The sequence below is a fragment of the Idiotropiscis lumnitzeri genome, chromosome 6, assembly GCF_059441095.1.
Source record: "Idiotropiscis lumnitzeri isolate Australia: NSW breed Sydney's pygmy pipehorse chromosome 6, RoL_Ilum_1.0, whole genome shotgun sequence".
Taxonomy (NCBI): Eukaryota; Metazoa; Chordata; class Actinopteri; order Syngnathiformes; family Syngnathidae; genus Idiotropiscis; species Idiotropiscis lumnitzeri.
The window spans coordinates 206,515-222,978 of record NC_142396.1 but is presented as its reverse complement, the minus strand read 5'-3'; the positions used below and the strand labels follow the sequence as shown (position 1 = coordinate 222,978).

At 55.2% G+C, this 16,464-nt stretch overlaps 2 protein-coding genes and 1 long non-coding RNA gene across 5 annotated transcripts; 2 read left to right on the top strand and 1 right to left on the bottom strand.

Annotated features, from left to right (window-relative positions):
- Positions 1 to 132: 132 nt before the first annotated feature.
- On the top strand, positions 133 to 8,128 carry LOC148334332 (peroxisomal ATPase PEX6-like). Its single transcript, XM_088299107.1, has 18 exons — positions 133 to 728; positions 1,987 to 2,526; positions 3,113 to 3,267; positions 3,326 to 3,403; positions 3,484 to 3,595; positions 3,667 to 3,788; positions 3,855 to 3,957; positions 4,037 to 4,242; positions 4,320 to 4,506; positions 5,001 to 5,077; positions 5,145 to 5,262; positions 5,813 to 6,018; positions 6,313 to 6,374; positions 7,171 to 7,279; positions 7,346 to 7,462; positions 7,577 to 7,654; positions 7,725 to 7,864; positions 7,962 to 8,128. Exons 1-18 carry the CDS (start codon positions 150 to 152, stop codon positions 8,090 to 8,092), a joined length of 3,120 nt encoding a protein of 1,039 aa, XP_088155233.1. The 5' UTR covers positions 133 to 149; the 3' UTR covers positions 8,093 to 8,128.
- Positions 8,129 to 8,744: 616 nt separating this feature from the next.
- LOC148334331 (uncharacterized) lies at positions 8,745 to 10,535 on the bottom strand. The gene is made up of 3 exons (XR_015844126.1): positions 10,383 to 10,535; positions 9,759 to 9,906; positions 8,745 to 9,375 (listed from the first exon to the last, which is right to left on the bottom strand). It is a non-coding gene; the product is annotated as an uncharacterized LOC148334331 (long non-coding RNA).
- A 166-nt stretch (positions 10,536 to 10,701) lies between these two features.
- Positions 10,702 to 15,870, top strand: LOC148334330 (equilibrative nucleoside transporter 1-like). Of its 3 annotated transcripts, XM_088299110.1 has the most exons (14): positions 10,702 to 11,168; positions 11,261 to 11,314; positions 12,125 to 12,210; positions 12,289 to 12,370; positions 12,442 to 12,611; positions 12,687 to 12,826; positions 12,900 to 13,034; positions 13,394 to 13,491; positions 13,571 to 13,643; positions 14,366 to 14,433; positions 14,508 to 14,619; positions 14,964 to 15,049; positions 15,131 to 15,330; positions 15,517 to 15,870. In XM_088299110.1, the coding sequence occupies exons 3-14, from the start codon at positions 12,185 to 12,187 to the stop codon at positions 15,626 to 15,628; spliced, it is 1,302 nt and encodes a 433-aa protein (XP_088155236.1). In that variant the 5' UTR covers positions 10,702 to 11,168; positions 11,261 to 11,314; positions 12,125 to 12,184; the 3' UTR covers positions 15,629 to 15,870. The 3 variants fall into 3 exon arrangements, with proteins under 3 accessions (XP_088155236.1, XP_088155235.1, XP_088155234.1); XM_088299109.1 differs by having other exon boundaries at positions 14,964 to 15,330; XM_088299108.1 differs by lacking the exons at positions 10,702 to 11,168; positions 11,261 to 11,314 and having other exon boundaries at positions 11,787 to 12,210; positions 14,964 to 15,656.
- Positions 15,871 to 16,464: the final 594 nt, after the last annotated feature.

Genomic DNA, 16,464 nt, shown 5'->3' with positions numbered 1-16,464 from the left:
TTTTTGTTACTTTGGAAAAGAAGCCCATTCCCACCGGTGAAAAAAACCCGTTTTGTTTCGCTTTGATTAAATCACGTTTTGCGTGTTTGTGAAGTTTTGGGGTGGTTTGAACTTTCTTACAAAGCTCGTCTTCAATTGGTCGGACAGCGATGACGTCACGTAGCGGAAGTCGGAGCAAGATGGCGGTGCAGGTGGACTTGTTCCGGCTGGAGCCATTCCCGGCGCACGCGAGTCCGCTGGACGTGCTTGTGTCCAAATGGCAGCTCCGTCGCCTTCTCCACGACCACTCGGAGCCTCCGACCGTCCTGTTCACCCCGAGGCGGCCGCCTCCGCGCCCTCGCGAGCCCGCCGTCCTGCTTCGTCTTCATTCGCTCAGCGACGACGCGGCGGTGACGACGACGACGACGACGACGACGACGACGCGGCCGCCCGGCACCGTCTCCGGCTTCGACGTCGCGTTAGAAGCCTCTCCGCCGGGCCCAGTGCGGCTCTACGTCAGCGGCTTGTTCCTGCGGCTCCGCGGCCTCCCGGCGACGGGGTGCCGCGGTACTACGCGGCCATTGCTTCCCGTGAGCCTGGAGGAGGTGGTGCTAGGAGCCCGTGTCAGGGGCGCTCTGGAGCCGGACGACGCCGACAGACTCGCCGCAAAACTACTGGAGCTCTGCCGGGATGGACGCTGTCTGCTGGCCCGCCGAGGAGAGCCGCTGGTCGGGGACCGACCGGGACAGGTGAGCCCCCACGGGAGCACTTCGAGTCCACGACTCGAGAAGGGGGCGGGGGGGGGGGGCTGTCTGTAATTGCGTTGCTCATATAATGACGTGGTAACATTTTCAAAATGCTGCTGCTCGGAAGACGGAGCACATCACCCCAATCTTGGCCTTTCTTGTCTGGCTCCCAGTGCACTTTCGAGTTCGCTTTAGGATTGGTCTTTAAGTCTTTAAGTGGCCTCGCCCCGGCGAATCTCTCTGAGCTCCGACGCACCCGCCCGCTGCCTCAGGTCTGCAGACTGGACGCTACACTGGAGGACAAAACGCGGCTCCTTCCGAATGGAATTGAATGTGAGGCAAGCCCCGCCCCCTCTCAGTCCTCTTTGAAAACTGGTTTGTTTTTAGTCTTTAGCTTTCGACCCAACACGAGACTGGCGCCGTTCTGCTGTTTTCCTGTGTCTCTTGTGTTTGTATCATTCATTTGCATTCTAACTTGCAGCTTTCACTGTCTTTGTTTTTCAATTATTGCGAATTTATGTTCTACTCTACAGAAAGCGCTTTGTTACATCTGCAACTGTTATGATAAAGTGTTGTTTTGTATTTTCAATATGATCCAAAGTGCGGAAGAAGCCCGTGATGAAAATGGAGATGACGGATGTGAGGAAGCTGCAGTCGGTCGTTTTCGGACGCAAGCGGCAAACATTTTCCCCCTTGCGGGTGGCCGATCGCTTGACTGGCATTTAGCGTCGTTCATTTGCTCCGTTGCGGATTCGCAGTCTCGTAATCGCCGCTGAAGAGGAAGCGTGGACATGGTGTCCAGGTCCGTGTCCTTTTCACTTTTCGGCTCCATGTGACCCAATGCGTTAGGCTGCGCGTGCGCTTTTGAGCGTGCGACACGCCAGACTGGCGGCCGACGGCCTCAAATGCGTCTGGGTTCAAATGACGAGTGGACGGACGGCGGCTCTCTCAAGCGCATCCTCCCACCGCTTGCTTTTGTCCCTTTTCTTCCCTGCCTTTCTTTTGTCCCCTTTTGCTTGAAGATGACATCCAGGGGTCGCGCAGCGCGCCATTTGGACTCCATTTCACGGATGCTAGGCGTGGTTAGCGTTGCTCGGGAACGCGGCCAGCGTCCGTGTCATCGTTCCAGAAAGAATCATGCCCGCAAAAACCCCCAAAAATGTTCTCCTCAATTGTGTTCTGATGACCCATTTGAACGTTTTCGCAGCTCACGTGGCATCTTCTTTTTTTTTTTTTTTTTTTGCTGGCGGACGTCGCACAGATCCCCGACGTGCTGGTGCTGTCGTGCTCTCCGGTCACGCAGGGTCGCATCACGGTTGACACCGCCGTGGTTGTGGCCGACTGCGGCGACTGGCCGGACGCACCCGGACCGGCCCCGCCCCCGAGGGAGCTGTGGCTGTGCGCCTCGGACTTTGCGCACCACGCCGCCCGCCTGGGAGGGGGGCGCTCGCTCCTGGACCGGCGTCGGGGGACCCGCGGCGTCCTCGACGAGCCGGAGCGGTGGCTGGACGTGCGCGCGACGGACGTACGGCAGTGGCTGGAGCGGGACGGTTGCCGTGGCGATGACGATGCGGACGCTCGTCTGTATGTCGGCGGCCGCACGCTGCTCAGGCTGGGCCTGTTCGACGGCGACTGGGTCGAGCTGCGGTTGACGGGCCGAGCGGACGGATGGCGAGCGGCCGCCCTGGCCGCCGTCCGCTCGGACCGGGCGGACGACGTCGGCGTTGTGTCGGAGACGTTGTGGTTCAACCTGACGGGAGGGCGGCGGACCGCCGGTGCCGCCGGCCGCCTCAAGCTCAAGGTACACGCACAAGCACATCAACGTGTTCACGTGCGCTCGCGGCAACAAATACAGAAACACGCAAGCCGACATGAACGCACACGCAAATAAACACCAATTCTCCCACGTGCAAACGAGCCCGGGCCTGCACACACATAAACACAAACTCCGAAATTCACGATGCTCACAAACAATTCCACGAGTGCACACAAGCGACCGCATGCACACTAACTCCCAAATGGATGAAAACAAACACGTTTGCAGATAAACGCACAATTGATCGGCACACAAAAAACAAGTGTGCGAGTGCGTGTAACATGCCGACACAAATTCCAACTCATAGGCTGCCATTGACGGATAAATATTTTTTTTATCTCGGCTGGTAATGAATGAGTTCAAGAGCTCTGTCGCCAAGGGACGCGTTTGGCAGGGAAACACGACTTATAGCGGCCCGAGTGAAATGTTTTTGCTCGTTGGACGTCAATTTAATTTACGCGGAAGCTCTCTCGGCTCGATCCGAAAGTGAAAGCGACGGAAAGCGCGCACGTTGTCAATATCCAAAAGCTCACGTCGCGTCAAGTACAAAAGTGTGCTCGTTGGGCTTCAGAGGCGGCGACGGCAGCGGCGGCCCGAAGATGGCGCCGCCGGCTCGGACTCGCCGCCGATGGCCGGCGAGCTTCACCTGCAGCCGGTGGCGGCGCCGGCCGACGGGCTGCCAAGTCGCTATGACGACCTGCTGGCCACGCACTTCTCCGTCCCCAGGTGGGTTTGCGTGACGTCATCCGTGGAAAATTGCGCGTTGACTCTTGCGATGTGGCAGGCTGGTGGCGCCGGGAGACATCCTGCTGATTCCCGCCCGCAATCACCCGGACCTGATGGAGGACGGCTCGGCCTGGAGGTGACGTGACGCACGCCGCCCGGTTGACTTGTCAGTCGACCGAGTGGACCCTCAACTCTTTGACTTTTGACCCCACTTAGGTGCCGGGCGCTGTCGTTTTTGGTGCAGAGGGCGTGTCCCTCTGACCAGACGACAGAAGAAGAAGGGGGCGGAGTTTATTTGGCGGACAGAACGCACACGTCACTCTTCATGGTGACCTTTAACCCTCCTCGTCAAGCCGCCGGCCTGTCGTCTGTGACCTCTGACCTCTGGGATGTTTCCAGGGGCCGCCCGTCAGCAGCTCGGTGCCCCGCGGCGCGGCGGCGCTGTGGAGCGGCCCGTCCCCTCCGGGTCTCGAGCACGCGGTGGACGCCATCGGACGCATCCTTGGGCCGCACCGTCACGGGTAAGGCCCCCGCGTGATGGGCAGAACCTTGCAACGCGCGTCATGTGACGTGTGCATTTTGCGCAGCTCGCTCCCGCCGTGCCGGCTGCTGGTTCACGGGCCGGCAGGAAGTGGCAAAGTGACAGCGGTGGCCGCCTCCGGCGCCGGGCTGCACCTCCAGCTGATCAAGGTGCGACCGCTCGCCAAGCTGAGCCGGACCGCCGCCGTCGGCGCACTGATGCCGCCGCGCCTTGTTTTGCCACACGTAGGTGGACTGCGTGGGCGTGTGCGGCGACACGCCCGCCGCCACCGAGGCGCGCCTGACTTCCATTTTGGAACGAGCCGACGCCCTGCAGCCCTGCGTCCTTCTGCTCAGGAACCTGCAGCTCCTTCTGCGGCCTCGCGGGGGTGCCGACAACGACGACGCCCGCGTCCAAGCGGCGCTCTGCCACCTGCTCCGCGGCGCCCCCGGCAGGTGACGCGTGCGCGCCACTCGGAAGCCACATTAGCCGGCGAGCCGTGTCGTCGATCGACTTTGTGTGATGTGTCCAGGGTGGCGGTGGTGGCGACCGTTCGCGATCCTCGCCGGCTGCCCGCCGGTGTCGCGGCGGCGTTTGTCCACCGGGTGGCGTTAGAGAATCCTATCGAGGATGTGCGTCGCGCCGTTCTGACGCAGCTGAGTCGGGACGCTCGCCTCGGACGCGACGTCGACTTGGAGAGACTCGCCAGAATCACGGCCGTACGTGTTCACGTGAACCGCAATGCGTCTTCCCGATCTTCTCGACACGAACGCGTGAACACGAACCCGGGCGGGCCCTCGATCGGCGCGAGAACGAGACGATGGCGACGCCGCGTGGACAAAAAAACCAAAATGGCAGCACCTCGCGTTCTATCCGGTTTTCGAACCATCGATGGACTAATTGAGAGCGTGCTCCATTGGAAAAGAATAATCAGCAAGTGTTTCGCCGTCTTCACTTTGCGGCGCGCTGAACCGTTTTCAGCCGCCCAAAGTGAACATTTTGTCCGGAACGAATGTGATCTTTCATGTCCGAACGATTCACATTGGCGTGCTGCGAAATGACGCGTCGCACGTGTCGAGGGCTGACGCGACGGCAAGCTGAGACGTGATTGGTCCGCGTCAAGTCATCCGATTCGTTTTGGACAAAAGTTGAGCATGCCTCCTCCTTTTTTCACTTTGCACTTTCCTGCTCGTCTTTGTGTGTGTGTGGCAAGGGTTTGGCGTTGGGCGACTTGCGCGTCCTTCTGGTGGAGGCGAGCCGCGCGGCGTGCAGACGGCTGGTCCTGGCTTGGTGAGGCTTGAACGCGTCTGCAGCGCCCCCCAGCGGCCGTTGGAATGTGTGCGTGCGTGTGTTTCAGTCCAGGTCGGCGCCAGGAACACGTCAGCTCCAGCGGCGTGACCGTCCGCCAGCGAGACTTCCTGTCGGCTTTGCAGACCTTACGGGACATCCAATCGGAGGCGGCCGGCGCCCCCAAGGTGAGGCCCGTCCGTCCGTCCGTCCGTCCGTCCGTCCGGTGCGGAGCGCGACTGCGTGGCGAGCCTTCTTGCATCTCCTATCGCAGCTGCTTCTCGCTTTGCATCGTCGATAAGAAGCGGAAAACGGTCGCCTAGATTGAATTTGATTTTGCCCTTTGTTGTTTTTCATTTGCGGATCTTTGCCGCGTGAATTACGGAAACAGAATTGAGAGTTTCATTTGGAATTGGCAAAAGTCTTGAATTCCAAAAATCGAAATGCACGAGGGGCGGAACACCAAAATGATTTGAACACGCGACCGTATGTGATGGTTTCTCTTTGCTTGCGGCGAGAGAACCCGTCTCGTAGGTTTGGCCGTCGGCTCGGCCCGTTCCGCCCCGACGCCTTGAGCGCACGCTTCCAACGCTCTGTTCTCGGAGGTGAGCGAAAGTCGTCTCGCGGCTCGAGAAAAAAAGTTGTTGGCGCGAAATGCCAAACGAGGACGCTCGCCCCGCCTCGCCCCGTGCCGGCCGGCCGCGCGTGGATGAAATTGTGCGACGCGGGCCTGCTCAGATTCCGGCCGTGCGCTGGGAAGACGTGGGCGGCCTGGAGCAGGTGAAGAAGGACATCCTGGACACGGTCCAGCTTCCTCTTCAGCGTCCGCAGCTCTTGGCGCTCAAGCTGAACCGCACCGGGATTCTGCTCTACGGGCCTCCGGGCACGGGCAAGACTCTGCTGGCCAAGGCCGTGGCCACCGAATGTTGCATGACCTTCCTCAGGTGAGAAAAACGTCAAGAACTTTGATTGTTTTGCCTTCAATCAGAAGTTGGGACTTTGCGTTACGTCACAGAGGCAAAAAAAAACAAAACAAAACCAAAGAGAATCCGCGGTGGCCTTTTCAGTCCGCCGGCTCCGAGCTCGCGTTCGTTCGCATCCACGTGGCGCCGCGCTCACCTTTTGTCGGCAGGCGATCTGAAAGTACGCAGCTTTGTCCCCATATTACACGACTGCATCATGCTGGCTAAATGCTGACGTGCGGCTTGGCCAAACAAATAAGCAATGTGTGCTTTCAGCGTGAAAGGTCCGGAGCTGCTCAACATGTACGTGGGTCAGAGCGAGGAGAACATCCGCCAAGGTCAGTTTGTCGTTTTGCGCATCAGCGACACCCACTTTCAGATCCTCGCACACGTCTTGTGTCCTTTGAAGTCGATGCAAATGGAATGCCTCTCATATGTTTTAGAATAGAATAGAAATCCCTTTATTGTCATTGTACACAAGTGTGCAACGAGATTAGAGGATAATAATAATATTCCCTTTATTAGTCCCACAATGGGGAAATTCGAGATTCGAACCCCAGGCCTCCTGGGGAGACTGGGTCCTGAACGCGGCGCCTTAGACCACTCGGCCATTCTGGCAGCCATTTTGAAAATGGAAAAGCGCCAACTGGGCTCCCTGGCGGGAGAAATGCCTGCATTACTCGCGCTCGCCTCGAGGGGGCACCGCACCAAATAACTCCAAATCAAATAGGTTGGGCAATCAAAGTTCTGACTCTGACCAAAACGCGCACGCGCACGCAATTTATGAGACATACAAGACTTGATGACGGAGCACAAAAATAACGGAGGCGTCCGATCGATGAGAAGCTTGAGAATAATAACAAAAGTAGACGGCGGCGTTGGCTCCAATTTTGGATGCGCCAAACTGAGCCGCAAAGCCGGTCGGCGCTTGCGTCCGCTGAGCGCCCTTTTGAGTGCGAATGTCGCTTGTTTTACCCGTGTTGAAATGTCTTTGTAGCGAGGACGAAAAGCATACGAGTACCTGGACGGTAAAATCGCATCGGCCTCGTTGCGATGACGCAGCAGCTCGGCACGCTAACGGGCTAGCTGCTAGCAACCCGTCGACGATGACATGTCACGCGTGTTTGCGTTCAGTCTTTCAGAGAGCGCGCTCGGCGGCGCCATGCGTGGTCTTCTTTGATGAGCTGGACTCTCTGGCGCCCAGCAGGGGGCGCAGCGGAGACTCTGGCGGGGTGATGGACAGGTGAGCGCATGCTAAGGCTAACGCTAATGCTAACGCCCATTCTAACGTGACCTCGGATGCCGTCAGGGTGGTGTCTCAGTTGCTCGCCGAGCTGGACGCTCTGGACGCCTCGGCCAGAGTTTTTGTCATCGGCGCCACCAACCGGCCCGACCTGCTCGACCGATCCCTGCTCAGGCCCGGAAGGTCAAAGTCACGCGCGCATCTTCGTGACACCAAAATAACATCACGGGAAACAATATTGACTTGCTAACGATGAGCTGAGATCGTCTCGGTGTGTCGTGCGTGCGCCCTGAGCAGGTTTGACAAGCTGGTCTTCGTCGGGATCGACACGGACTCGAGCTCCCGGCTGCAAGTCCTCCGGGCCGTCCTCCGAAAGTAGGAGCGCCACGCGAAACGTGCCGACGCCGTCTCACGGTTTGACGGGCTTGCCGTTGCTCACCCGCAGGTTCCACCTGGACGCCTCGGTGGACCTGCTGCAGGTGTTGGACGCTTGCCCCGCCCACATGAGCGGCGCCGACCTGTATGCGCTGTGCTCGGACGCCATGACGGCCGCCATCAAGAGGAAGATCGCCGCCATCCAACGCGGTAGGTGGGCGAGGGTGTCGCTGTCAGCCGACGAACCGGCCCGGCGGGTTTAGGTTTACCCGAGACTAGCCCACCTTCCGTTTTTCTTTCTTTCTAGGTTTGGATTCTGAGGACTCGCCGCTGCGCATCACCATGGAGGACTTTGGCGTGGCGCTGCGTGACTTCCTGCCATCGCTGTCGCCAGAGGAAGTGACGCAATACCAACGCCTTCAACGTCGGCCACTGTAAGGCCAACCTCACGTGACGAATAAAAAGTTGACTTTCTTTCATGTTGCTATTTTGTTTTGTTGAGGGATGTCAATCTTGACGGGGGGGGCGGGGCTGTGTGACGCTAGTTAGCTTAGCATCCACAGTGTATTGTTAGCTGGATGGATGCTAAAGAAGGTTGACGTCAGAGCAAAAAAAAGAGGACTTCCTGGTGCCAACAAAGTCCGTTTATGAGAAGCGAGCTGGCTAGCGTGTTGGCTAAAACTAAAACCTTTTTTTTTTTTTTTTGTCAGTCTCTGACAAAAAGTTATGGTGCAAGGTAGAACACATTTTTTGTTTTAGCGCGAATTTTTTGGTATGTATTTTTGAGCAAAATGGTCCCAAAATTTCTGGAATTTGATCAGACCGCGCCGTTTGTTTGATTTGTTTTTGAAGGCTTCCCGTAGGTTTGCAAACGACATTTGCGTCCTCAAGCTGCGTGTTGTTCTTCACAGTGAAGACGACAAACGCGTTGATTTTGAATTGAAATTTCTACGTTCAGATTTCAAACGCCGGCGAAGAGCGACAGCGTTCATTGATCCTGTTTCACTTGAATTAAAATTCGTGTGATCGGTTTAAAAAAAATAAATGCATAAATAATCAACAAAAAGGGCCTTTTTTGACATTTAGGAGGATTTTATTGATTTGATGCCTCAAATGTGTCACGTGACCTGTTCAAGCAAACAGCAGGTGGTCGTTGCCATGGCAACACCATAAATGTTTGGATTTTCACACAACACTCCTAGCCAGCTGGGGGCGGGGGGCTAATTTCCCTTAGCGTCCACGAGCATGTTGGCACGTTACGATCATGCGATCATCAAACTTGCTTGTGCCAACGGAGGCTGTATTTGAATTGACTCCGTTACCCGCATAATGAGTCGGCCATTTTCGCAATTTGGGTGTTTTCCTATTAATAGTTTCAGTCCTAGATTTAACTGCGAACAAATTGTTCTGTGGTGATTGTTGGAGTAATCATTTTCTATTCCGGACCGGTCGGCGAATGGCTTCGGCCCCACAATCAACTAAATCGTGAATTGCGAATCGGCGACTAGACGCTAGCAGGCTAATTGGCTCGCTAAATTGTCCCATTTGACGTCAACATTTGGACGACAAAAACAACACGCGTGAACGTGTGCAGGAGGAGGACACGGAAGAACTCGGGGGAGCGTCGTTAAGATCTTGTACATCGTCAGCGAGGTCCGACACGTCGATGTGGTGCCAAGTGCGGCCGGCGTCAGGTGAAGTGCGGCATTCTGCTACACGTTCTACAACAAAACACAACATTTGCATGGCCACAAAGTCCAAACGGCAAGCCCGACAAAAACATTTCAAGATGGCGAGAAGAACGCGGAAAAGTCGCTAGTTCCAACTTGCTTGAAACTTTGGGGGTTTCTTTTTGTTGACAGTGCCGCGACTGAGGGGAGGTGGACGAATCACTATTTTGTCCACATTTAAAAGCGAAGCCCAGCACAGAGTCTATCTTTCAAAAAAGAAAAAAGGTTAGGACACTGTGAACATTGAAAGGAAGCGTTAGCGACGGCTCCTATCTGGCAAAAGTGGCAAGTGTCACTCGCTCGCATCTCTGGGCGCTCGCCGTCCGCCTCAGTCGCGTTTCCCGGGCTTCTTTCCCGCCAACCGCCATATTTACCGCTTACGTGGCCTTGGCTACTTTGGTTCTCTTCATCCTCTTCCTCCTCATCAGGGTGACCTGAGGTCGCTTGAGCCCGGCGATCAGCAGCAGGAGGCGAGGCCTCGACTTGGTCAGCCAGCTCCTCAGCAGCGTTCCTTTTGGAAACCTGCGCAAACGCAACACACACGCAAAGCGCCGACACGTCACCTTTGGAACAAAAATTGCTTATGCCGACATTTCCCCCCCCCCCCCATTTTTCCGGTTATTGTTCTTGTCGTTCCAAAATGGTGATTTCGTGCTCATTTTGCAGCAATTTTAAATGCGCCTGCGACCAGAACAAAAAATGGAGTTAGGAGGCTGTAACTTGAATTCTGCAAGCCATGCTCGCAGAGGTCGCGACTCGCCGCCATTTAGCGAATGACGAGGGCAAAAACAAACAAACAAGATCTGACTCGGCAAAGGTGAGTTCAAGTGCGCGCGGCAAAATGGATGAGACGTCCGCAAATTTGAAACGCGGTCCAATGGCGATTGGACTTGCGTGGTCGCGGAGGCCCGCGCGGGGCGGATTGGGACTCTTTTTGGGGGGGGGGGGGGGATTTCTTTTTGAAAGCAAACGCGGATCGTTGTTGGTTAGCTTCTTACCAGTTGATCCCGCACATGGGTTAGGTGGTGGACCGGCGCGGCGCTGCGCTGCACTGGAATGGTGAGGCGGCGAGCTGGACGCTAGAAGCTTCTGCGCACAATCACCAGCTGCCAATCATAATAGGAGGGGGAGGGGTGGGGGCGGGGAGGGGTAGTCGGCCTGGCCCGGCCCACTCAGCACTTCTCGCTGCAAACAGCGAATGCTCGGCCAATCGCTCGGTCGCCCGTCGCCATGGCAACGGGCTGACCCGACTGTCGAAACTGTGACCGTTTATGTGCACAACCTTCCTTCCCTTGCTCCCTTCCTTCGCTCCTTCTTTCCTTGTCCACCTCCTTCCCATCTTCCTTTTCTTTCTATTTTGACTGACAATATCGTTTTAGGTTGTTTTATGACCTGACATGCCTTTTTGTGTGCGTGTCACATGATGGTGTCTTGTGACTCGTCTTTATCAGCCCAACCAGTCCAAATATAAATAAGAAGAAGAAGACCAAATCAATTTCGTACAAATGTCTCCTTTCCTTTTTGACTTCCTTCCTTGTTTCCTTTGTTTCTTTGTCCTTTCCTTCCTTCCTCCCCTCTTTGCATCTTTCCTTCCTCATTTCGTTCCGCCTCCTTCTTTGCTTTTCCACATCCCTCCTTGTCTCTCAACTTGTCCTTGCGCGTTCCCTCGCACACGAACGTGCGATGCTCATCCGCGTGCAAGGGAACACGGCCCCAAACAAAACATTGGAGTTGTGGAATGGACTCGTCAGCGAACAGACGGCTTGATTGAGTTTCATGGAAAGGTGCTGTCATAAATGCGTGTGTGTGTGTGTGTGTGTGTGTAGGTGGTCTTATCATGAAGTGATCAAAGTCTGAATTCTTGTGCAATCGGCAGGACAAGGTCAGAGGTCACATGTGCTCGGGCTGACAAGGAAGGAGGACGCCGCGGGTAAGCAACGTTTCATTTGGATGATGTTTAATGTTCAAATGCTGCTTGAACTAGGGCTGGGCGATAAACCGAAAATTTACCGTTACCGAAATTCATTACAATGACCGAAATCATTTTGCCCATGTCGGTAAATTCGGTGTTTAAAAAAAAAAGAAAAGCCTTTTCTGTCTGCGGCAATGTTCATGCCCCTTTAAGACCGCAACAGGCGGCAATGTTCATGCCCCTTTAAGACCGCTACAGCGCCTCTAGTCACGTGACTCCACCCGTCTGATCGAGAAAGAAAACAGACGTCGCTGTAGTAACTGGCGATTCAAACCCAGAAGCTTTTTCACCACCCACAACACAACCATGCTGTGCTGAAAGTTCAAAGTGAGAAGCAAGGTTGGACAAGTGACAACAGCCCATTAGGAGGCGACACCAAACGAGAGAACATCTCAGAGGTGGACGCGATAGCCTAGCACAAAGCTAAAGATAAAGCTCCTCTAGTTAGTGACGTGCACAGGATTTAAACGCTTCATTTATCGTTATCGAGGTAAAATTGCTCAATTTCTCGCGATATTGATTTGAGGTCATATCGCCCAGCCCTAGCTTGAACGCCTCACCGCCGTCACGTGACTTCCTGTTTTGCCATCACACAACTTACATTGACAATCATTTAGCCTGTGTTGGTTTCCTTTCGGTTTTGCTTTAGCCTGATTTAATTCCTCCGTCACTTGACTGACAAAAGTTCATTTGACTCCATTCATCTTTTGTGTCTCGCCATCACGTGATTATTTGTTGTGTACCTGAATCGCACTCGCCTTTTGCCAGACGAATAACGAGGCACTCGGAACACAACGCGTTTTTGTGTCGATCTGATCTTTGTTCAAAATGGCTGCCGACGCCCCGAGAGACAAGTGAGTGCGTTCGCTGATTGATTGACAGACCGGACGGACGAATGGACATCTTGACGCGCGTCCGTCTGCCTCCGGCAGGTTCCACGCGGTGTGGTTGGTGTTCTTCATTCTCGGCTTAGGAACGCTGCTGCCTTGGAACTTCTTCATGACGGCCACCGTGGTACGACATCACTTCTTCCTCTCTCCACAAGTTGGCAGGAGTCTAAAAAAAAAAAGCTCATTTGCACTCAGTACTTCACCGGCCGCTTGAAGGAGTCATCCAATGGGACGGCGGCGGCGCTGGCGGAGGGGGAGGAGCCCGAGCGGAGCGCCCTGGAGGCCAAATTCAACAACGTGATGACCTTGTGCGCTATGTTGCCGCTCCTCGTCTTCACCTGCCTCAACTCGTTCCTCTACGCTCGGTAAGGCCCTCCAACGGTGATGGCGTCCTTTCGGCTTCCTGTTTTGCCGTCACATGACTCTTGCGGGGCCGGCAGGGTTCCCGAAGGCGCCCGTGTGGCGGGCAGCCTGGCGCTGATCCTGGCCGTCTTCCTGCTGACGGCCGTCCTGGTCAAAGTTCGGCTGGAACCGGCCGCCTTCTTCGCCGTCACCGCGCTCAGCGTCATCGCCATCAACTGTGAGTGGCGGCGTCTTGGGCGCCCGCCCCGCCAGCAAGTAGACTGACGCCCACCCCCCCGGTCTGTCACCAGCTTTCGGCGCCGTGCTGCAGGGAAGTCTCTTTGGCATGGCGGGCACCCTGCCCGCCGCCTACACGGCGCCCATCATGAGCGGCCAAGGACTCGCCGGGACCTTTGCCGCCTTCGCCATGATCTGCGCCATCGCCAGTGCGACCGCGATGACAATCAGTCGCCTCGACTCTTCGCCTTTCCCTTCTCTCTGGCCTTTCTTCGTGCCTTCTCTTTGCTCCTTGGCATTCTTCCCTCACGCCTTCATTTTCCCTTCTCTACCTGCTTGCTTCCATCCGACCTTCACTTCTTTCCTTCTCTACGACCCTAATGTCCTTCCGTCATTTTTCTTCTTTATTCCGCTAGCCATCTTTTTTTCCCGTCGATTGCTGCATTCTTCATTGCGTACTTGTTTTTCCCTCATCTGCATCTTCTCGCTTGCCCTCCTTTCCTTATTTCCTTCGCTACCTTCTTAATGTCCATTCCTCATTTTCCTTCCTTGTTTGCCTTGCTTGCAGGTGGTTCCGGTGTGGAAGAATCGTCGTTTGGTTATTTCATCAGCGCTTGCTTTGTCATTCTTTTCTCCATCTTGGCGTATGCAATGCTGCCAAAACTGGTAGGTGCGTGCGCATGCGCACGGGCACGCGCACGTGCACGCGCCTGTTTGCGACGTGACGTGACGCGTGTGCGTGTAGGAGTTTTTTCAGTTTTATCATCGGAGGAAAGGCGGGCCCAACAATGACGTCAACGTCAACCTCACCCAATCCGGTAAGCTACGTCTTCATCCTTCTCGTTGCCTCGCTCGCCGCCTTCTTCATCAACGCCTTCGTTATCCTCCTTGCGGCCTGCCCCTTTCCGTTGCCTCGCTCTTCTGGAAAGGAAGTCAAGAGGTAGAAAAGTGTTTCCGAAAGGAGGCAGAGAAGGAAATAATGGAGGACTTAGTAAGAAAGGGAGCGAGGTAGGAATCAAGCAAGCAAGCAGAAAGGAGGACTTTAAGGAAGGCGGGAATTAAGGAGTGAGCGGAGAGGAGGAGGAGGAGGAAAGAAAAAACGATGGAAGGACCGCAAGTAAGTAAAGAGGTGAAGAAGGAAAAAAGGACAAAAAGGGGGCTTGGTTGGGGGCTAAGAGGCCGAAGAAGGAACCGAGGAGGGATGTCGAGTTGGAGAGGAAGAAGAGAGAAAGTCAAATTCCCTTTTGTCTTCCTCGCAGCCCTGATGGCTTCGTCCTCGTCTTCTGTTTGGCCTTCTCCTCCTCGTCTTAAGTTTTTGTGGAAAGCTTTGCGGCCGCCTTCGTTGTCTTCCTCCTCCTCGTGGTCTTAATTCGGGTCCGGCTTGGCGGTCTTCCTCCTCTAAATCATCTTCATTTTTGCTCGGTGGCCTTCCTTTTTATCCTCCTCGTCGTCCTGCCTCATCCCGCTCGCACTTTTTGCTTATTTTCTTCATCGTCTTCCATGTCCTCTTCCCGGTGGTCTTCCTGGTCTTTCGTCGCAGCGGGCGTCGAAGAAGAAGGAGGCCCGTTCGGACCTGCGAGCGTCTCCATGGTGACCGTCTTCAAAAAGGTGGGTGGGTGACGCGCGGCACGCACTGCGCCGCTGACCTTCTGACCTTTGTTGTCGTTGTCGTCACCGTGGAGATTTGGGCCTTGGCGGCATGCGTGTGGGCGACCTTCACCATCACCATCGGAACCTTCCCCGCCGTCACGGCCGACACCAAGTCCACCTTGACGCAAGGGGGCGGCGCCTGGGGCGAGTGGGCACCGTTTGACTTGCTTCTTTTCTCACTTCCTTCCTTGCTTGTCTCCTTTTTCCTCTCCTTCTCTCCATCCTTGCTCACATCCTTCCTTCCTTCCTCTGTACTTCTTTCTCTCCTCTATTCTTACGCATCCTTCATTCTCAAGTTCCTTTCTTGCTTCCTCACTTGTCGCCTCCTTCCTTTCCTCTCACTTCCTTCTCTGCTTTCATTCATCTTTGTCTTGCTCTTGCCGTCCTTCTTTCTCTCTGGCCTCCTTTCCTTCATTCCGTCCCGCTAGCGTGCTCGCCACTTGACAGGAAGTGGGTGTGTGACTGATGATGTCATCATGTTGTGTCAGACATGTACTTTGTGCCGGTGGCCTGCTTCCTGCTCTTCAACGTGAGTGACTGGGCTGGGCGGAGCCTGAGCGCTTTCTGCACCTGGGTGAGTTCTCCGCATTGGTCCATTGCGAAAGGGGGCCAGCCCTCGGACGTCCTACTTTGCTTTGTGTGTGCGTGCGAGCAGCCAGGAAAGGACAGCCGCCTGTTTCCCGTGTTGGTGGCGTGTCGAGCGGCGCTGATTCCCGCCTTGATGTTGTGCAACGTGCAGCCGCGGCGCCACCTGCCCGTTGTCTTCCGGCACGACGGCGCCTTCGCCGCCTTCATGCTCGTCTTTGCCTTCACCAACGGCTACCTGGCCAGCCTCGCCATGTGCTTCGGACCCAAGTCAGACATGCACGGCGGAGCTCTGCTCTCTCGTCTTCCGCGCTTTCCTTTTCATTTTCCTTCTTCTTCCAAAGCCCTCTTCATTTCTTCTTTTGATGTTTTTGCTTCCTCTTCTTCTTTATGGACTTTTTCCTTTTTCTTCTTCTTCTCCTTCACGTTTCATGGTTTCTGATTTTTGTGGTCCAGGAAGGTTCTCCCTCATGAGGCGGAGCGTGCGGGCTCCATCATGGCGTTCTTCCTGTCTCTGGGTCTGGCTTCGGGCGCGGCGCTCTCCTTCGTCTTCCGAGCTCTCATTTGAGTCGTGGGAGCGCGCGGCAAAAGTGTTGGCGTCGGAAAGACTTGCCCTCCCAAACTGCAGAGGGTGCTGTGACATTTCTGTCCCACCTCATATCACAGGAAGTGTCACAGTTGAAGCCAAGGTCGCCCCCACAAATGCTCTGAATGTTTAAAGACTGATCTTTCAAACATTTGCTTTCAGAGACTTTAGTCACTGCTATGAAAAAATAAAATAAAAGTTTACGTCATTCGTTGCCGTGGAAATTCCCAGAGCGGTCTGCTTTACTGCGCCATGTACGTGTTTGTAGTCGACTGGCCGTCATGTGTCCATTTGTCAGCTTACGTGTTGTGTAATGTGTGGCCTGGCGTCTTTCAGGTGTTGTCACGTGACCTACGACATAGAGTATGTGCCATGTGAAATGCATCCTGTTATATTTGACGCCGTCCATCTTTGGCTTCGCGGCCACACGGCGCGGCGCAGCAGGCCATAAACAACTTGGGTTGTAGAAGATGGCCGACATGAAGATGGACGTCAAGTTGGGAACGTGGAAGGCCAAAGCCGTCCGCAGTGTAAGGAGAGCGAGCCAGGACGAAGGCTGTGCTCGTCATGATGGAAACCTGACAGGAAGCTTGCCGCGACATCAGAAGACTCCCGCCGATGTCGTGACCGGCTGCCGCACAAAGTTTCTGCCAAAAGGTTCCTTCTGAGACATTACTTCTTAGAGGCTCCTCAAGGATTATCCTTCCAAGAGGTTCTTAAAGAAGTTGCATCCAAGAGTTTCCTCACTTTCAAAAGTGCCTCAAAGACGTTCCCCTCTGTGGACGAGACACACACACACACACACACCCCCACACACG